The following is a 22,369-nucleotide window of genomic DNA, read 5'->3' on the forward strand; positions in this document are numbered from 1 at the left end:
AAGTTGCTCAGAGTTCATTTTTGCGTGTCAGAGTAAAAGGCCTTGGAAACTTCAAAATGGCTGAAAAGGCTTGTCCAAGCACTTTATTTTCGCTTGCACTGTTTATCATCTAGGTTAATAAATATAATTTCAGTTGATTTGCAGAAAGTTTACCAGGATAAGAATTTGTCGATTGTTTCTATACAATAATAATTTCAATAAATTAACTTTATTTTCAAACAGTTTTGACACAATGACCACAATGAATTTATATTTTGTCACAACTAAAACTGGTACCAAGGTCTACTGCATTGTAAATGAAAAATAGAAGATATGTGTTGACATACGCTCGAACAACAATTTAACAAAATGGGTATGTCATGTACAACACTGATACAATGTTCTCAGTAGTGGTGACATTATGTCATAATAATTTTTGTCACAAATAGATTTTTAGAGTTGCCGATTGTTTTATTCAAACAGTAATTTCTCATTTGAATTTTATGGAGAAGTGTATTTTAATTATACACATTCACAGTTAATGTGTATTTTCATGGTGTCAGTCATTGGTTTGCAGTTCATGTTACTTTGTAGTTTCTCACTTGTATTTTGTGACATATTCTTAACATGTAAAGATGGCAAATGTATGTGATGAATGTGAGAGATTAACATTGTTCATTGCACAATGTATTCACATATGTGCTTGTTAACCTCGTTCACTATTTTATTTCCCTCTGCATGTAACCAAAAATGACTTGTATATAAAATGTCCATGATTTATTTAAAATTCCATAATCATGGCAACTCGACTCAGTCTCTGCAATATTCAAGTGTAGATCAAGGGGCAATCCCCTGGCATTATTAATTATTAAAATATTTAATTTTACTCGTTTTAATCTTCGAAAAAAGGTGAGGGCTCGCTCCACGGCGCTTCTTGTTTGTTTGTTTTTAGATTATTTTTGCTCTGAAGCAAAATATGACCCCCAATTCTTTTGCTTATATTTTTTAATGAAATGTATAAAATACATGTACTTAAACGTGAAATAAATTTGCCTTAAAAGGATGCTTTGTTTTACACTGATGGTGAACAAAAAGTTCCTTCACGGAGTTCCACCTACAGAATGGAATGTATACAATGTATTGAGCGATCTATATAATGGACTTGAGGAACAAAATACTACGTCATTATCTTGATGAAACCCTGAAGTGGCTTTAAGGGGGACAGGGAACCCGCTGCTGGGAATTGGCTCTTTGTGCTCTAAATGGTAGCCAAAAAGTTATACTATAAGCCAGTGGCCAACACAGTTCGGGTAACCGTTTAATATTGTGGTCAGTTTGAAACGTTACGTGTGAAATAATGAAGATTTACATTAACAAGAGGACACATTTCAAAACCAAAATAAATTTAGACGTTTTTATGAAGTATATTTTTACTCTAGCACCGCTTATTAGCAGCCAACCTACAAGTCCGAGTTTCCGAATGACAAATATGTCAAATTCTCTTACTCAGTTATTTCCCTTGACAATTATATCATATTTCTTTTGCATCATCGCTTTTAGATTTGACAGCCAACAAATTATACGCAAGGTGAATAATAAGATTAAAATAAGCTCCATGGTTACACATAGGTATAAATAAAGGAAGAAACATAAACTTAGGCAAAACTATGCAGGTATCATTTTTAGTTTTAATTTTATTTCCGTCGGCTGGGTTTGGTTAGAATAAGGCAAAAGCCGATCAAGGGTTAAGTACAAAGCTCGTCTTTTTTGTTAATTGTGATTAAGTTGATGAAAGAAACACCACTGGAACACGTGTTACATGTCTATCCGGACAGGTGAACAGTTGGTTAAATCGAAGTCTCGATGTCAAAGTAGTCTGATAGTCCGCCGATACAAAAGAGAAAACGATTTTAGACTCCTGGCGTCTATCATGTACCATTCCAAATGACATTAATGGTGCCGCTTGTTTTTACAATTTGGTTACGAGGTTTTGCGTACGCAAACTAATTAAACCCCAGTAAAATTACATTTTGCTGACGTTCCAAAGTTTTAACCCAACAATCCTTGATAAACAGTTCCCTAGTATTATACATTATATATGTTGTGTGTCGTCTGTGCATGTTTGTGTTGTTTTTCTGTGTTTCTGGCTTTAACCCTATGTCATTATGTTTTAACTTTCGACTACTGAACTTGTATCTGTACTTTCAAGTCAGTATTAAGATACATTAATGTAGAAATGTTTGCTATGCACCTTTTAAGTCTCAAAATGCGTTTGATATAAGAGCAATAATCAACGATATCACGGCATTGTTCACAGGTTTGAAGTATTAGTTTAGTTTATTTACTTATTTTTTTTGCAACGATTGTGAAACAAAGTTGTTACGATTAATCACTCAAGTTGTTACGCGATAGTGTGGTGTTGTGTTGTGCGGGAAACCTGAGTGCCAAGAGAAATACCACTAGTCCAGCTTGGTGACCACAAACTAAACCAACATGCGCCCAGGCTGGGAACCAAACCCGGGAGTGCGTTAACCGAACAACCTTAAAGGCCTAGTTTAAGCCTTCTATAAGTGCCCCCCCCCCCCCAAGTACCCAACTTCTGTTAATTGATCTTAATCTTAATGCCTAATTGGCTTATCAGATCTCCAATCTGAGTATCCTGTTGCGCAGTTTTCATTGTTTTATTATAAAAATTGACCCTAAATGGCCCTGAGCCAATAAACCAATGCACATGATATTGGCCCCTACTGTGGAACCAGTGTGATAAGCAGGAGATGCACAGCATGGGATTATCATGCCAAAGATTCCTTAAACTAGGCCTTTAAGAGCTAAAGAAAGCGGATTCTGACTGGCGCGGTTACACCGCCTCATACGACAGTAACTGGAACAAATCATACACCATGATTGAATTTTGACAAGTTTCCGTGACAGGAAACAAAACAACGCAGTCTGTTTAAATTTCATGGTGTGCGCTCTACCCACCCTCCGGGGCAAAACACGGATAGGTGCAAATATTTTTAGAGTCATCAAACAATTCTGAAAATAATGAAGCGGGAAGAAAAATGCCGTGTACAATAATGTGTCAAATGCAGCATAATACTTGTTCAAAGTCGTTAATGCCACACACAAAGTACACGAACGCAAAATGTTATGGTTAGATGACATGAAGTAAAATCTGTATGATAAGGAATGGGCGGAGCTTACGAATGCTAAATAAATAATAATGATAATAAGAAGAAGGAAACAAAAGGCCCAAGAGGGATAGATTGGGGTTTGCTCTGGAGGAAGAACACTTGAGGTAAAATCCTCCTAGGGGTTAAAACTTCATGATGAGTGCTAGTAAACTCGAGAATTAATGTATGATTTAACACAACGATATTTTACCTCGGTGAGTAAACACGTATTCACTGATCATCAACGTTATGAGTTAAAACAAGTATTCACTAATCATCAACATTATGAGGCAGTTGTGTGTAATATGCAAACGAGGAGATGACAGACACATGTCATACCATATATGGAGATGCCTCTAAATGATGTTGAAAAGTTGAAGAACAAACTATTGATGTTATTTGAATTCTCGACAGCAATTTACAATATATGCCACATTTACGATATTAATTTGAAAGATGGTTGCTCTATCTTCAACAGAAAGGGCAGACCTCGGTACGTCGGTGTAGCTCTATATAACTCACAAGTATATATAAACGCGTATGTGCACACGCACACGCACACACGCACACACACACACACACACACACACACACAAACAAACTGACAGACAAATTAATATATAACATATATAAATACCCTGATAGTTATTTTGTTATGAGATTGTCGAAGCGTAAAAGTAATATGTTTTATTTTTCATATACACACATCAAAATTGGGCAATTGTATTTTAATTTATTTCATTTTTATTCAGTTACGCCAAAAGTTCGATTCATATCAGTTTGTACAATACTATTATAATAATATATTGTGTAAATATATTTCTTGTAGCTCATCTTTTAAGGAGAAAATATTTGTAAATCAACATATATTTGCACTTTGTCACTACGAATATCATTTATTGGTCTAATGTTCATTTTGTCTACTTATTCGTAATATTTAACTATGTAAAATCCCAATGTTTCATTACTTTTGTTTAACAATGGTTAAATTTGAATCATTTTTCTTCCTGTTTTGCACACTCTGGTTTGCATGTACATGTGCTTTATTGATTTCAGCAATGACGTTTGAAAAAACCGGTAGTTATTTAAACAAATGTTTTACAACTTAATATTTAAACTTTCATATAATAAAAAAAGAATCCCCTACTCTTTTTTCACAGTGTAAACAGTTCTGACATCTATCCTAGGACATCATTTATGTATGGACAATTGCATTTGGTAGGACATTTTCAGACAATAACACAAACATTCAACAATTTAATAGAAAAATTTAATACTTTTTGATAGTGCAAATATCATACTTAACATAAGAAAACTGCACTTTGGTGTAATTCCTGAGCGTGTTAAAGGCGGCAGAGTCGTACATGATACATCTTAGCTCGCATCGCCACGAAAGTCGCAAACGCTTCGGACCATTGTCTTCCCATGTACAAAAGAAGTTTTTTGTTTTGTTCATTTAAATAATATAGGAGATGGTAAGTTTAATCAATGGACAAACTATTTGTATCATTTTCCTGTGCATATTTACTTCTTTGCGCCCGTTCAGACCAGATTGTAATCAAACCATATCGGCTTTTAAACGAACGTAATATAAAACAACATACTTAATACACAACTTCGAACTTTTGTTTCGCATGGCTGCCTTACTCAGTTCGATTCAATAGTTTGCGACCATTTTTTTGAAGAAATAATGCTACTAGTTAAGTAACCTGAGTTTTCATTATTTTAGATAATGGACAAAATATATAGCAATTTAAAAATGAATGCGTTAGAACATTCTGCTCCATTTTATGTGCTGTCTTGCTGTTTGCGTGAGTTATAGCGTATTGAATCAAACGGTGTACGCACTATAATAGTGTGCACTGCCTTAACGTAAACGTTTTTGAGGTCGTTACCATTAGCAGAGACCTAAAACATGGTGTAATATTACAAGTAGAAATGTATCTTATACTTTTAGTTGATTTTCAAAATAGGCAGTGTTCGGCTAGTGTAATGTCTTATACCATAAGTTGAATTTTATCATAGACGAAGGTGTTCCGTTGGGTGAAATTATCTTGATAATATTATACTTTTAATTAAATTTCGAAATCGGCATTTTTCGGCTAGTGAGATAAATCATAATTTTTTTAGCTGAATTTAAAAAAGGCGGTTTCCGGCTTGTGGAATATATGTTATACTATTAGTTCAGTTTCAAATATTCGGCAGCTTGAATGTATCTTATACCTTAAGTTGTTCTTGAACCTCGCTGTAAACAGTTAACCTCGATCCATTTTGATTTCTGTATTTTTAAATAATGCGGATGTAATTGTCCGATTTGTTAACAAAGGACAGTTTTTTAAAGCTTTGATTCGCCGTGGCTTAACTCAAGTTTTAACACGCGATGGCTACAAAATGATGGTGGGAATTGCGCGTTGATATTAATTCTGTATTTTATTCTGAAAATTGTGTTTGAAATATCAATATAGGATTCTCAATACTCAGGTAAGACTACAAAATTCTCCTTTGTCATCAGACATAAACGTGATGGACCTAGATTATGACCAGCTAAATTAAGTATTGATCAGTGTCGTTTATTGTGACAATATCAACACTCAAATTGAAATAACTTGATCATATCCAGATTGTTCGTTTATTTAAAAGACATAACATTGCCTTATATGCATAGTCATTTACAAATTTCATATGACCTGTATCATGTTTGAATCTAAAATATATTATTACGACTGATGATAGTGTGTTGCCTTGTTGCACTATCTGTCTCGTTGAATGTCGTCTGTTTGCCATTTACAATTGCGCTTTAAAACAAGCTCAAAGTTAACGTTGCTTCTGGGATTGTCCTTCATAAATCAAAATACCTTTTATTTAAATCTCAAGGCATTGCTTACAACTTATCAACCAAAAGCCATGGCCAACCATGTATTATCCTCTATAATACATATGTTTTGTCATTTATCAATGATTTCAAATGGATTTAAAAACGTGATTTTGTGGAATTATAAAGGATATGTCATATAAGTAGCATGTTGTTTGAAAGTATTTGAACTGAGATATAACAAAATGGTTTCGAATGGCATTAGCTGCAAAAATAACGAGTGACTGGAAATCAAAATAGCAAACCTTTTCGTACCGGTTTTCAGAATAAACCAGTCCTGCAATTTTTCCATTCTTCAAATATTTCCTGTTTTATATCGGCTGAATGTGATGTTCATTTCAATAGGTGAGCACAGTTAGGGTCAACCAAGTCTAGGAGCAGTTACATAAGAATCTGGGCTTGAATGACCCTAGCCATTTCGCTGGAATAATAAACATTTCTCAGCGGAAAAAAAGCGGAAAAAAAGTAAAACAAAACGTTTCAACAACACTTTTCCTTGTTTCACTGCTTTATGACCTGTACCGAATGTAAACATCCGGTACGGTTTCGGGTAGTTCTCGTTACTGACACACGGAAGGTGTCATTATATGTAAAAAAAAAATTCCACTGTTATTGCACCGATAGTTCCATTTTAATCACTTTAAAGCTTTTAATGTTTAAATGTTTGCATACCAAGTAGATGGCGGCCATTTTTATTTTCGATAAAATGGCGTCAGTGTGCAAATGTTAGTCTTCGTCATGCAATTTTGCCATAATCGCCCTGACGTGCCGTGATAATCTCACGAGCGGAGACGATAATCATTATTGCGAGAACGAATTTCCATAGTCAAATGTAACTTTTTATAGTAACATGTGTATTATTTAACTACAATTCATGCTAGGTATAATACCTAAGGGATTTGTTTAATGTCGGAATGCATGTTTAGCATATATATACGGAAACATTCGTATTTGATCACGAACAAGCATGCATCCTTTAAAAAAACTTATCTTTTTAAGATAAGGCTATTATACATATCTGACTACTTTTACTATATGCATGTTTTTAATTATCCCAACGTATTCGGCAAATGTTTTTACAATTATTATTTTCATTGGCAAGAAAGGAAGAGGTTCTGTCGTCATGATCAATCTGAATTTCCTATTGTGGGTAATCCTGAGCACAGTAGGATCATGCACTGCAGGTAAGGACAAACTCAGCAACATTTATGGTATACTTTGTACTATAATTGTTTTTTCGAAACTGTTGCGAACCAATATGTATTTAAGTTCATTATTTAAGTACGCTTCAAAGAAATCACATATAAGTCTAACATCATGTTGTTGCTTTATTTTCCTGTGTAAAGGAGACTTATTTCCGTCAAACATTTAAGATTTAATATATTTAAGGCTCAAATGGTATTATAAGGGCCGGCCAGTCATTATACGAAGGCGTTTTGTCCATCCACCTTCGGGAACTGGCTTGCTAGTCCTTATAAAGCCATATTACCAAATGGCCTTATCAGATGTGACAGTGGTGTCCAATATTTGTTAGAATGAAGCAAACCGTTGGTATCCTAAGAATAAAACCGGTTGACAATGTTTATTCATTAATCATTATACTAATCACGCACATATTAATAATATATTGAAGATATATAAACACTGAATCATTTAAACCTCAAATTTTAATAATGCTAAAATTCCAAATCTCAAAATGATCAATAACTCTGAAGAAATAAACACAAACAACATTTAAAAACATACCTTCCCACTGTTTACTCACGTCGTCCGTCAGCAATTTCATTTCAATTTGATGTTGCTTTCATACTCACGACCTATACCGTTTGTACTCTATGAACATGCGCTCGTCGACTCGTTTAAAGATTAACGCAAAAAAAGACGCAAAGAAAACTTAAAGGTTTATCATCTCAGCGAGCGTAAGATACGTAACAGACCGTTGGTTAACAACAGTAGCTTCCACTGCTCTAAATTTTAACAAAACGCAGTTACTGACAGATTTATTTGATGCCTAAATAGAAGGGAGGTGATTATATAATATATAATGTTAGACATTTTCGCCCATTTGTATTCAATATAGGATGTTAGATCTATACTCAGTCAATGCTGGTATTATGTACTTAATGTTTCCGTTACAGTGACTGTCATTTTAGACGGGAAGGAGGTAGACTGCAATGGTTCACGATGTGCTTGTTGTAAAGGAGGAGTGGCACGATGTGGACCTCTGGCTAAGGTAAATGATGGTGATGATTATTGTTTGGATGGCTGCGTTGATACAATATGGGGCCACAGGTGTAAAAACAGTTGTCATGGAAACTGTTATAGATGTAAACATAATGTAGGTATACCATGTTACGAATGTAAAAATACATTTTATGATGTGAGGAGTAACTGTAGTAAGAGCTGTTCAGTCGGGTGTAATAGCTGTTCTGATGACGGAACTTGTAGTCAATGCACTGAAAATATTGAGGGCGTAAAATGCGAGACATGTATTCAAGGAAAATATGGAACTAATTGTACAAATGATTGCCTCCACCGGAATTGCCGATGTACGACTGATACTTATTGTGATTCATGTAAAGATGGATTCTATGGAAGAACAACATACTGTCAATCACCTTGTTCCGCAGGATGTCAGAATGGTGAATGCAATGACGATGGAACTTGTACATGTCGTCAGAACTTTCTTTGTTCCCTTTGCATGGATTGTATTACTGGTTATTATGGAGGAGACTGCAACACGAGATGCTCAGGTTTATGCAGTGACGGTATGTGTATGAAAAATGGAATATGTAATCAATGCAAGCCTCGTTATTTTGGAGAACAATGCAAAAACATGTGTTCTTCTGGATGCAGCGATGGAATTTGTAGCAGAAATGGGACATGTGCCTGTAGGCTAAAATTTACAGGCTCACTTTGTGATGCTTGCGAAAAAGGAAAATACGGTGCAAATTGTGAACATGAATGCTCTGTAGGCTGCACCACATCTTCATGTGGAAAAGATAATGGGTTCTGCAATTGTCTTCCTAATTTTAATGGCAAAAGTTGTTTGTTATGTACAGACGGATTCTATGGGGCATCTTGCCAACTCCGTTGCTTTGATAAATGCATCAACAATGCATGTTCAATATCAGATGGCAAATGTACTTTCGGATGTAGGGATGGGTTCACAAGCGACAACTGTACAGCGCATTGTCATACAAACTGCAAAACATGTGCACAAAATGATCCGTTAATATGTACTTCGTGTTTCAATGATTTTAGTGGGACAAACTGCATATGTCCTCCGAACTGCAATTGTGCATCGGGAAGTGACATTTGTTTGTCGTGTATAAACAACTACATGCATCATGATAAACAATGTAAATGTCACGCACAGAACTATTGCATTGACAAGGGATGTAATGAATGCATCGATGCGAAATTTTATTCTTATAAGAATAGTTGCTGCGAATGTCCAAATTCTTGTAAAGACGGACTTTGTTCGTCAGGACACAGGTGTCAAAATGGCTGTGAAGATTTATTCTACGGATCGTTTTGTTCATTGAAATGTACGGATATCGACAACAAATGTTTCAAATGTGCGCAAGTAGATGGGTCCTGCTTACGTTGCACAGACGGATATTTTCCAAATGTAAATGGAACGTGTATGAAATGCCTATCATCATGTAAGGCAAATGCGTGTGATCCAAACAATGGTAGTTGTAGTAAAGGCTGTAAAGATGGTTTATGGGGTATACATTGTACAGAAACGTGTAACCTTCTCTGCAAGACTTGTGATAGAATAAATGGTGGTTGTATTGATTGTGTACTCCCAGTCTTATATGGACAGAATTGTGATTTGTCCTGCAGTTCTTCTTGTATAAGCTCGAAATGTAACGAGAATGGAGAATGCTTGAACGGTTGCTCTGATGGTTACACAGGAGTAAAATGTGACACAGGTAAATTAACACATTTCAACCACGATAAATGTTGAAAGAATATACTGTCACTTTAAGTAAGTTAAAAGTAAAATTTCCAGAGGATTTGTTATTCCTTTATCCAAAGATTAATAGAAAGACATATTTACCTATATATTTTTTCGTTAATAACAAAACAGCTACTTCTCGTCTTGTATTCATTGTTTTTTTAAATCCAATGTTATTGTTTGTTGTCAAAAGTTAAAAAGACTGGTGATGACGTTGGACTTAACGTGGGCATGGTTGTTGTCGGAGTTGTCGCAGGAATATCAGCTACTTTGCTGATTCTGGTTATAATAAGGAGGTAAACTCTGTTTTTTTTATTCAGTTTCAATAAAATAGCAATACCGTTTGTTATTCCGAATTCCATTCCAAACATTAATTTGTAATTATTGATACGGTTCTTATGTAGCATATGCTTTCATTTGACAGACAAAGTGCGACAAATGTTATCGGTGGAACACGTTCAGCGATTGAACATGGGCGTTCGAAAACAGGTAATATACCTGTTTGTTTATTGTCAATGGCGGTAAAGCATGAACATTACTATAAATTTTAGCAAAATTTACTTCTTGTTTTAATAAGACGTTTAAAAGTAACTCATACTTCCAACTGTAGGAAATGTCTCAATATCAGCAGAAAACACTTTTTAAGGCAGATCATTCAAAGTGAATGGTTAACTAAATGTTATATTTGTGCACAGAATGTAACATTTACCAATATCATTTCCATTTATAGTCTAAGTGTTGTAACATGTTGCAGGAAAAACCTTGTCGTTGAGTAATAAATTGAATTATATTTTAGAATCCAAAAGTACGTATGAGATTTTTGACGATGAAAATGGTGAACGTTCACATAACCATGAATACGAAATGCCACAAACGTCGACTGAAGGAAATGGGAGGCATTCTCGTCACTATGTTAACACGGAAGATTACGAGACTGTTATTAATTAAATGTGTAACACAGTATTCCTAACCATAAGCGTGCACGATAAAATATAAACAGGATGATGTGGAATATATGTAGCTGGTACTATGTTTAGCTCTGTTCGATTAACCCTGACCCAGTTCAGACTCCTTATTTGTATTCGTGATGGTTCGAAGTAATGTTACAGATGATGTATTTACATAATTGATCAGCAAAATACAATGAGTACGCCGGAATTCAACGATATTAGTGTATATATATGAGCTGTGTATAGAGAATAATATTTTATCTTAGCACCAGGTCTAAGCATAGAAATGTAAAACACGGACGGCTGTCAGAGTGGCCATTTGTTAAACACACAGTCCAAAGAAAACGCAAGATAATTTTTTTCAATGCAAAAGTCGTTTATACATGTCAACATGTACTATATATAATAAGAATAAATAATCCTAACCTAATATGTATGCGTGATAATTTTTCAAATGCATATGACGAGGCTGTTCCATGCCATCGTAATTAAAGCATCTACACATGTACTTTAAGTATGTAGTGAACTAAATAGTCATAGCTCAGAGAGAACGCATGAATATCTATACTGGAAATAAAAATGTACCTTTGACAAATAAAGTCAAAGCGCAGTCAATGCCGCTTAAAGAGACCTGCCTTCGTTCTATTACAGGTGTTTAATTAGGTGATTAATTTCCCCAAACGCTTCGATAAACCTGTTTCTAAACTGATGTTTTGACAATACTCCATCAAGCTGTTTGTGAAAAGGTTTATCGAAATGTTTTCAGAAACTAAACTCTTGATTATACTCTGGTAAAATACCGAAGGCGGGGCTCAGAAGATTGCGCTTTGTTTCATTTAAAATTTTGAAGAAAAAGTATAGTTATATGTGTTTTAAAACTACATTCAAAGCAAAATATTGCCTTCCGATGAAGCATTTATGACAAATTTATCACATGGTTAGATACACTGAACTAAATTATAATAAATAGGAGAAGCCTCGTTATCTGTAATATTATTAAATTTTCTTATTGGTTTAGGTAAACAATTTAATGAAAAATGCACATGTTTAAATACAAAGACAATGAAAATTGGGTTTTCAATTACTAAATATTGCATTCCTATACACTTACACCGCATATTTTTCATGTGTGCATCATAATGTGTGTAGTTCAATCATCTTTTTCTTAATGATATAAAGAAAAGTCCGTATTAAATAGTGTGTGAAAACTCATACAAAACAATTGCTTATATTAATCCTATATTGAACATTGTGTCCGGGGTCCCGGCAGTACCTGGTTTGGGTAATAACAATTAGTGTACAGGTGCGCGTCATCTTTACGCTAGATATAAATAGCGTTCGGATCTTGGCTATGAAAAAAGTTGAGTATGGACGCGTGGAGTCGCCAAAACAAAAATGGTCAAAGCCTACGAAGCGGCTATTTATACGGACTAATTGTGAACTGAATTAAAAATAATATAATATGAAGTTAAATGATAGAGATGAAACAGATGCTCGTTTTTGCATATAACTTGACTTAACATTACACTGTATCGCTAGCATTTATCCAGATTCATCTATTCTAAGCATAGCCTAAATATGACTTTGGCCTTAAAATGTTTTTTTTTCTTATTAGCATTTGTACAAACTAAGAATTCTGGGTGCATGATATAATTTTATCATTGTAATTATTACATATTTGATATTTATTGCATATGCAGTTCAACATTAGAAAAGTTACTTACAGCTTTTAAATTTAATATGCATGTACAAATATAGTGCTTTATAAGATCAGTTGCAATAGTGACATTTGACCCAATTCTTATTTGTCAATGATAGGAAGTCAGTTTCATACTTTAAAGGCCCATTATGATAATTGAGATAAACAAAAGTGCGCATACAACTAGGATATATTATCAGATAATGCCTGATGAAATCCCGATGTCCACTAGATGCTTTAGAAATGTGTGGAAATGTCCAACTGTATCACTGACTCGAATGCTCATTCTCTATTCATATGGGTGCTAAATTTAAAACATACGTTCGTGTGTGTTGAATGTAAATTGTAATTGCAAAAAGAAACCATCGTCTGTGTTCAAGAAACATTAAGAGGATTAAGAGAAGTAAATTGCATATAAGTCTTTAAGTAAGTCACGCAATATGCAAATTTGATTGTGACAGTTTGCATGCTTAATTAAGAATAACCTTTCGGTTGTGTTGCATGTGTGTTTTCGGCAATGTATGCATTTTTGTCATACTGGGGGTTTAGCAATGTAAAAACGGTTTTAAAAGGAAATTTATCTGAATGTACATACACTTAGATAAGTATACACTTCTTAAAAATACAGGGCCCTTTAAAGCCTTGGAACGTTTAACATGAACCTATTTATACAGTTTTGTTTTCCCATCAGATGTTACGGAATAAACGTCTTTGTTATAAGTAAAGACAAATTGGTCACTCTAGATGATCTTATTTTTTGAAAAATATACGTATACATGCACATTTTACTGCACAGTGTCTAAAAGAGAAATATGTTTGTAGATAACTGAATTTATGAAGGCTGTTTGAAATAATAATGAATTGAAATTTAGTTTGTTTGAAATTTTAATCTGTTAACAAATGTATTTATCTTTTTCTTCATATTTTACATTCTGATACAGTTTTTTAACTGTGTTTTGTTATCTTATTTTTATAACAAAAAAGCTGCACTCTCACAGATTTACTGTTTTGACAAAAACAAATTGTCTTGGAATGAGACAATTTTTGCCTAAATATCTGAAAACCAGTGATAAAAGACTGCTGACAAAAGATCAGATCGAAGATTTACATATTGCGGTTCGAAAATTAATGTTGTATGGCTAAAAGCGTTACTAACGGTTTAAGAAAAATGCATAAAACATAAACTCAAATATGAAAATCTGCGTTCTAATTTTTTCTGTCAGCATTTTTATATCACTGGTTTGCAGATTTTTACGCAAAAAGGGCCCGTTCAAAGACAAATTTTTTTTTTAAAAAGTTGTCAAAACGTTCAATCTGTGTGAGTGCGGCTTTAATGAATATATTCTGTAATCTCACCGAGATGTTTTTGCAGATGTAGTGTCAGAGTTGCTTTGTTACAAATAATTCATTAAGCATATATCCTTTTCTTATTTCAATTTTTAGGGTTATTGATTGTTTTGTTATTAGTAATTCAATAAATGTATAGATTTTAAATAAATTATCACCTACCAAGTGCAGTCAATTTCTATTTACTGATGACATCATCAATTATCAGTCATTATTATTGTGGTAATATTGAGCTTGTTAACGGATCTCATCATGCATATTGGGGTCAAACATTTGGTAACGACCTTTTACCAAGTAAAAATAATTATTTTATCGTTGTCTACGTTGAACAATTATCCTGTATTGACACACATATAGATTTAAAATCTGGTTCCGTAAATCAGTTATGACGGCATTGTTTATTTGAATATTGCGTTTCGATTGGAATAGTGTGACCTCATTAAACCAATGTTATACGAAGCTTCAAAAAACAGCTACTTTTTATTCAAACATAGTCATTAACATTTGGTTACGAACAAATATTCAATTGCAGAAGTAACTGGACATTTTACATAGCAATGAATCTTTATTTTCGATGTGAACATAAGTATTGATCGCAGAAAGAATGAGATTAATCCTTTAATGATCCTAAACTAAAACTCTTCAGTTAAAATGTTAATTAGTATTGTTTCGGTGTAATATCCAGCTATGAAGAATGGCATTAATTGTTTAAACGTGTTAGAATTATACCCATGTAAATCAACTAAACTGAAAATGGTACAGCAATATAAAATCTGTCGCTGTACTTTACACCTACAACGGCTTCTAATACATACAATGTTAACTGTGATGAACGTTTAACCTTCAACATATTTTAAAAATATATATAATCGATCAATAAAATATAATTACTTTACTTTCTTGTTTTTAATATGTTATTCATAAAACTTTCTTTTTTGTTTTGACAGGATTTTTACAGTTGGCCAATTTCATTTTTTATTTAAAATTCATTAAGGAAAATTTTGAAAAAATATGGTGTTATCTTTTTTATCGTCTAGAGGTAAGAAGCACGAGTGCCGCTCACTCAATCTCTTACTTCATCTCCTACTGGAGGCCTTTGAGTATCGCTCACTTCATCTCCTACTGGGGGCCTTTGAGTGTCGCTCACTTCATCTCTTACTGGGGGCCTTTGAGTGTCGCTCACTCCATCTCCTACTGGGGGCCTTTGAGTGTCGCTCACTCCATCTCCTACTGGGGGCCTTTGAGTGTCGCTCACTCCATCTCCTACTGGGGGCCTTTGAGTGTCGCTCACTCCATCTCCTACTGGGGGCCTTTGAGTGTCGCTCACTCCATCTCCTACTGGGGGCCTTTGAGTGTCGCTCACTCCATCTCCTACTGGGGGCCTTTGAGTGTCGCTCACTCCATCTCCTACTGGGGGCCTTTGAGTGTCGCTCACTCCATCTCCTACTGGGGGCCTTTGAGTGTCACTCACTCTATCTCCTACTAGGGGCCTTTGAGTGTCGCTCACTCCATCTCCTACTGGGGGCCTTTGAGTGTCTCTCACTTCATATCCTACTGGGGGCCTTTGAGTGTCGCTCAATTCATCTCCTACTGGGGGCCTTTGATTGTCGCTCACTCCATCTCCTACTGGGGGCCTTTGAGTGTCGCTCACTCCATCTCCTACTGGGGGCCTTTGAGTGTCGCTCATTCCATCTCCTTCTGAGGGCCTTTGAATGTCGCTCACTCCATGTCCTACTGAGGGCCTTTGAGTGTCGCTCACTCCATAACCTACTGGGGGCCTTTGAGTGTCGCTCACTCCATCTCATTCTGGGGGCTTTTGAGTTTCGCTCACTCAATATCCTACTGGTGGCTTTTGAATGTCGCTCATTCCATGTCCTACTGAGGGCCTTTGATTGGTGTTCACTCCATATCCTACTGGGGGCATTTAAGTGGCGCTCATTCCATCTCCTACTGGTGGCTTTTGAGTGTCGCTAACTCCGACTCCTAATAGGGGCCTTCGAGTGTCGCTCACTCCATCTCCTATTGGGGGTCTTTGTGTGTCTCTGAATGTCGCTTACTCCATCTCCTACTGAGGGTCTTTGAGTGTCGCTCACTCCATCTCCTTATGGGGTCCTTTGAGTGTCGCTCACTCAATCTCCTACTTGGGCCTTTGAGTATCGCTCACTCCATCTCCAAATGGGGGCCTTTAAGTGTTGTTCACTCCATATCCTAATGGGGGTCTTTGAGTGTTGTTCACTCCATATTCTTCTGGTGGGCATTTGAGTGGCGCTCATTCCTTCTCCTACTTGGGTTCTTTGAGTATCCTTTTTGAAAGTATATGGCATTTGTAAGAGTGAAAGATTATTATGGGCTTTTCAGAATATGGCCAATAGTTTATAAACTAACTAGATATTTCATGTTTCATTATTTATTGTTTTGAGTGGAAATAAAATATAATGTTATACTTTATGCAACGTAATTTAACAGATTTATGATTCTATACGATGCAAAAAAGTCAACGCGTTTAGATATCAGTTACAAGTAGTTTACATTTACCTGTTGCCTTACCAAAAACCTTGGTGAAATATTATTCGTTGACCCTCACTAGCGTTAAAATATTTTTTTAAATTGATAGTGGTCAGGCGTCAAAGTCACGAAGGTAAAGTAATTTCCATATACAATCAGTAAAGTCGAATAACAAGAGTTGACCAAGAATGTGAAATTAAATGCAGATTTAATTTTATTTGACATAGATATGATCATGCAAATAGTAAACCGAACATAAGAATCCATTCCCCAATTTTCTCAAAATATATTACGTATATCAGGCTTAAGCATCTTATTTCATTAACTAGAATTAATAACTCAATTATTTTGTTCAACATGAAAACGTTTGTCTTGATTAAACATAAATATAACCTCATTAAAATATCTCGAAACTCCTCAAAATAAGATACACCACAAAATATACCAAAACAAAACTTGTGTGCTAAGCTTGATCATGTTGTAAGTGTCTAAAGGGTGTTCGAGAACTTTGAGTCTGTAATTTGTGTAACGTACGTTGTTCTGCAATGTTTGTATAGTGGTAATGGATTGCAAGGAACGTGATAAAAAGCCGAAGTTAAGGTTTAAAACTTAAGTTAGTTGAACAGTCTTGTTACAAATTGGATGTTTCAAGATCCACTTTCTTCCACAAACTTGACGATTGACATGGTATGTTAGACAGTGCCGCTTAGAACATACAAATCTGCCCTTGTAGTATGTACCACTATTTTCAGATGGGACACTTGCAACGGTTCTTCAAAATTTCAAACGAGATTTTATACTAATTGACGTTGACGGACGTTGACATCATTCGTTGATGCCTCGAATGCAAAACATGGTGCCTTGTCATTCTTTACAATATAGTATTGTCGTTGTCAAATTATGAAGGTGATCTAACTGCTGTCACCATTGGAACATAAACAGAAAGAGGAAGAATCGGACTTATAATATACAAATATTTGTCGCAATACTCTTAGTTGAGTATATATATTGATGCATTTGCAATCGATTGCAGCATCTCAATTTTATTCTGACCACTGTTTGTAATTATTGAGCTTCAGTAGGGTCTTTAACTTTGTTCGTTATGTGTTTTAACCCTTGTTTGCAAATGTGCATTTTCCTTAAAGATAAAACACATTCATATGATTTACAATAAAACTTAAGACAAAGTTCTAAACCGTCAGTAAGATCTAAATTCTTTGTGAAGCTTAACTCACTGTAATATATATGTTGTGGATTTATAAGGCAATACATAAATTTTATTGAGATTTGCTTGTTTGTTTTGCGGGTTTTGTATTTTCTAAAATGTAGTGCCAGTCCGGCAAATGAACACGGGACACCTGCTTACAAGGCATGTGCTTTACCGATAGAGATAACCACCACGGATACCGTACATACTATCTAATCAGTGCGACACAGTTCTTTATTAAAATATGATAAAATTGATTAGACCTGATAATTGAACATATTTTCGTCATCGTCTCGTTCACATTTTCACGTGCTGTTATCAATGTATAACTAAAACGTCATAAGTTCCGCCTCCGTTGTTTAAGTTCTCGTGGCTTAGAGGTTGAGGTCTTTGTTTACTAATGTCATCTTGACTTGAAACAGTTTTTCTCTTCTGTTTGTTATATCTTATTTGGGGATATATTAGGACAACATACTGAAATTCAAGGGTGTATTTTTATATGCGTTTCATGGTATTAAAATGAGTCCTAAGCAACGTTATTTGCCTAGAAGGAAATAAAAATTAACATAGTCCAAAAGGATGAATTTCATGGCATAGTTTGAATAGGACTGCGTGATTCGCTTAACAGTTTGTGCATGCTGGTTTAGATTATGTGTGTTAAGTTAGTGCTTAATTTCCAACCTGGAAAGGGATTACTTCATAGACGGTGAATGGTGTTCTTAGAAACACGGCAAATAATTTGTTTAGATCTAAAACAAAAATACATTATACTGTATTATTATATCTAATCATTAAATATGTTTAAAGATTGAAGCTCTGTGCTGGACTTTATAATGCAAGTGTAACATGGAATAATAATCTGTACAAATATATTTGTTCATGCAACGGTAAGGAATAATAATCTACATCTTATAGTTTACAGAGGGTCACGTTGGTGCTGATTTCCTCTTGCCACAAGTGAACTATGACCGACTTATCCGACTTTTGTTTGTTGTGCGTCGTAGACGCTTGCTTTAAAAGACCTCTGCTCTTAAACCACATGGCCAGTGTTTTGCATTGATATCTCTGTAGCTGGTACGTCAAACGATTTCTGTTTGTTAATTTAAAGTAACGTGACTTGTAGATGCCTAGTATTCAACAATGTTATTGTAAAATTTGAACACGAAAAGTGTGTTAAGCAAGTGTATGTCGGCCATGACAAAAACAGATCATTTAACGTCCACCTTCAGTTGAAATAATACGAACATATTTATTCAAACTACTATCCCTCTATTTTTTTGTAATTGAGAAATTCCAATTAAACATTTTCTCAAACTCGATTGTTGGACCGTTCAGCTATGTCGAAAACCTATGGATCATTTGCCTGAACTTTATAACAGAAGTAACAACATCAGGCCAACTCGTGAAAAGGAACTAGTCAAGTGTACTCTCTTGGGATTTCGACAAAATGCAGTTTAGGCCAATCTTATCTTGCTCTCGTTGGAAGGCTTTTTTTATAACACGCGTGAAATAAAATACAATCTTACACTGAATCATCACATATCCTCTATATCAGTCATTATATAAACAATAACATAAGTGGTGATAAACATGACACATATCTAGCGTATATTTGCTAATTGGTCGCAATTCATATGAAATCTTTGGCACTCTCAGTATAAAAGATTACACATGGAAAATTCACGATATCTACCAAACATTAACAATCGCTTCCAAATATTCACAATCGCTACCAATCATTAACAATCGCAGCCAAACATTCACAATCGCTGCCAAACATTAACAATCGTAGCCAGACATTCCCAATCGCTACCAAACATTAACAATCGCTGCCAAACAATCACAACCGCTACCAAATATTCACAATCGCTGTCAAACATTAACAATCGCTACCAAACATTCACAATCGCTACCAAACATTCACAATCGCTGCCAATCATTCACTATCGTTACCAAACATTCACAATCGCTACCAATCATTTACATTCGCTACCAAACATTAACAATCGCTGCCAAACATTCATCATCGCTACCAAACATTAACAATCGCTGCCAAACATTTACACTCGCTACAAAAATGGCTGTCTATTACAACACGAATATAATATTAAATAAAGTGTTGTAAAAAGAGTATGCTGTGCTATATATTATTTTTTTTAAAGAGTTTGGGAATACAGTTAGAGAAAATAAGGGCAAAAGGTGATATGAGAGTCCACAAAGACAAGCAAACATTGGCAATAATGGCGATGCTTTCACGGCGTTACTTTTGAAACGCTTGGACATGTTATACACTTATTGTTTTAGAGCTGGTACTAGATAGCCAGTCCTCATTGCAGGTAACCCCTACACCTACAACCATGGCACTATTCATGTATTTAATAACAGAACTTCATGGTAAATGGTCAGGGGATACATGGGAAAGGGTAAGTTGATACAAGGAGTATAATCAGTTGTTACAAGGGATATTGTTATATGAAACATGGGATATGGTCAGTTGATACAAGGGGAAGAGTCAGTTGATACATCGGATATGGTCAGTTGATACTTTGGATAGGGTCAATTGGTATACGGCATGGGGTCAATTGTCACATCAGATATGGTCAGTTGATACATTGGATAGGGTCAGTTGGTATATGGCATGGGTTCAATTGTCACATCGGATATGGTCAGTTGATACATGGGATAGGATCAATTGATATATGGGATGAGGTCAATTGATAAATCGAATAAGGGCAGTTGATACATGGGACAGGGTCAATTGAAACAAGGGATATTGTCAGTTAATACATGGGATATGGTCAGTTGATACATGGAATACGATCAGTTGCGTCGTATGTATCTCATTTTATTTTTGCATAGTATTTCCATTTATGGTTAATCTTACCTATTTTACAACGATTTAACATGTAGCATTTGCATCATTATATTAATCATTCTTTTTGAGACGATGTTACACTAATATGTTCTTTTATTATGAAGGAAACCAGAGTACTCGATGAATATCCGCTTAGCTTAGTGACAAAAAATAAACAAACATGTCCCAAGGCCTTGGGGTTCAGCAATTTAATACATTAAATTATATAAAAGGATAATTGTTTGTTTTACTCTATGATCGTTATATATTTCACCGAGTTAGCAACACAATATGATAATTTATATTATATTTATAACATAACTTCCGGCGCAGGAGTGATATATCCCTATGCAATAATTTCATATATAACTAGTGTAATAACTGTGCACATTAGGTAGCAGCACCACAGAGAAATATATTCATACGCGTTGTCAAATGTAAACAAACATTAGAAACGATGTTACAAAAGAGAAATCTCAACAAACTCAATTAAAACGAATGCTGGAGAAGGCTCGGCTTGATCAAAACAAACACCTCCCTGGTGACTCTGCCAGAAAATATCTTGTCCATAAATACATTGAATGATAACAATGTTCCTGCGAACCAGATCATTTATGCAAATATCGGTATACAAATCATTGCATCTATAAACAACTATAGCCACATAAATACAAATCAACACAAGGAAATGTCCAGCATCCTGTACTCCAGTCAAAATATCCGTCTACTTGCGTGCAAAATGCTCATTCTAGGCAGTTCGCCAGTAATGGTCAAATTCACACATTGTCACTGATTCCTCATCAAATTTCTGGAAGATTTTACAACATTTATGGTGATGCAATTCAAGGATGTAATGTCCTTGTGCACATCCATCAAAATCCATGCTGTAATCGACAAAGTGTATTCGCACTATTGAAAACGACGTTGACGCTGACTTATGTTCTTTTTAAACTTCAACCGCCTAATGACCTGTACACACTCATATGATTACTAATGACTTGCTCTTTTTATGGATTTGCTTGATTTAAATGGAATGCAATATGCATTTTTGTTTCTTAGTAAATCCTTAGAAAATCGGTTGATAATTGAGACCTGATTTATGTTTCTTTGTAAATTGTTAAGTTTTTCTGTCGGGCTGTTTTCTTTCCTGGGGATGAAGCATCCTAATAACACACAATGTAAATACTTCGCACTATGACAATAGAAGTGTATTGTAGAAGCTTTGACCTAGATTTCGACCGTAAACAAGTCATGTTATAAATATAAATAGAATCTTAAATTCGTGTTTATTTTATATCAAATTTATTTAACTCGTCATTTAACAAACGCTAAAAACTCGGCAGAGCCTCGCTTCCATCGCTTTTAAATGAACTCGTTTAATAAATTTGATACAAAATAAACACTCATCTTAGGTTCTCTATATAAATATATACTTTTGTTGTTCACAACATGAAATCAATTGCTTTCTTACACTGAAATAAAATTTCCTTTTATATGCATTTAAATTGTGTGCAATCCCTATGCTCGCTGACGTTTGAACCGGGTTTATGTTTAAACTTTTTGCTACTGAGATGCTTCAATAGCTTTTGGCATGTATATTGGAACAGAGAGCGGGTTTAAATTTTAAAAGATTGAAAAATATCAATTTTATATTTTCACTATTTCAAACAGTGAATTACCAATTGTATTTCTCTGATAAATCTTTTTTGAAACCACCTGAAAGCATATAATAACTAAGTATTACATTGACATGTACATGCATCAGTGTTTGTTGACTGTGTACGCAATGCATGAACACGTATAAATACCCAATAGG

At 34.9% G+C, this 22,369-nt stretch overlaps 2 protein-coding genes across 4 annotated transcripts; one reads left to right on the forward strand and one right to left on the reverse strand.

Annotated features, from left to right (window-relative positions):
- Nucleotides 1-5,492: 5,492 nt before the first annotated feature.
- On the forward strand, nt 5,493-13,667 carry LOC128205940 (protein draper-like). Of its 3 annotated transcripts, XM_052908007.1 has the most exons (7): nt 5,493-5,633; nt 7,127-7,208; nt 8,163-8,257; nt 8,655-9,965; nt 10,185-10,287; nt 10,416-10,480; nt 10,788-13,667. In XM_052908007.1, the coding sequence occupies exons 4-7, from the start codon at nt 8,726-8,728 to the stop codon at nt 10,937-10,939; spliced, it is 1,560 nt and encodes a 519-aa protein (XP_052763967.1). In that variant the 5' UTR covers nt 5,493-5,633; nt 7,127-7,208; nt 8,163-8,257; nt 8,655-8,725; the 3' UTR covers nt 10,940-13,667. The 3 variants fall into 3 exon arrangements, with proteins under 3 accessions (XP_052763967.1, XP_052763965.1, XP_052763966.1); XM_052908005.1 differs by having other exon boundaries at nt 8,163-9,965; XM_052908006.1 differs by having other exon boundaries at nt 7,131-7,208; nt 8,163-9,965.
- A 1,383-nt stretch (nt 13,668-15,050) lies between these two features.
- On the reverse strand, nt 15,051-15,674 carry LOC128204787 (uncharacterized). Its single transcript, XM_052906192.1, has one exon. It carries the CDS (start codon nt 15,672-15,674, stop codon nt 15,051-15,053), a length of 624 nt encoding a protein of 207 aa, XP_052762152.1.
- Between the last annotated feature and the right edge of the window lie 6,695 nt (nt 15,675-22,369).

This window comes from Mya arenaria, chromosome 10, assembly GCF_026914265.1.
Source record: "Mya arenaria isolate MELC-2E11 chromosome 10, ASM2691426v1".
Taxonomy (NCBI): Eukaryota; Metazoa; Mollusca; class Bivalvia; order Myida; family Myidae; genus Mya; species Mya arenaria.

Bases quoted from the DNA above. Each gene is read 5' to 3' on its own strand.
- LOC128205940 (XM_052908005.1), top strand. From the start codon at position 7,148: ATGATCAATCTGAATTTCCTATTGTGGGTAATCCTGAGCACAGTAGGA. The intron at 9,966-10,184 runs GTAAATTAACAC...TGTTGTCAAAAG, and splicing joins AGGAGTAAAATGTGACACAG to TTAAAAAGACTGGTGATGAC. The intron at 10,481-10,787 runs GTAATATACCTG...ATTATATTTTAG, and splicing joins ACATGGGCGTTCGAAAACAG to AATCCAAAAGTACGTATGAG.
- LOC128204787 (XM_052906192.1), bottom strand. From the start codon at position 15,674: ATGAGCGACACTCAAAGGCCCCCAGTAGGAGATGGAGTGAGCGACACT.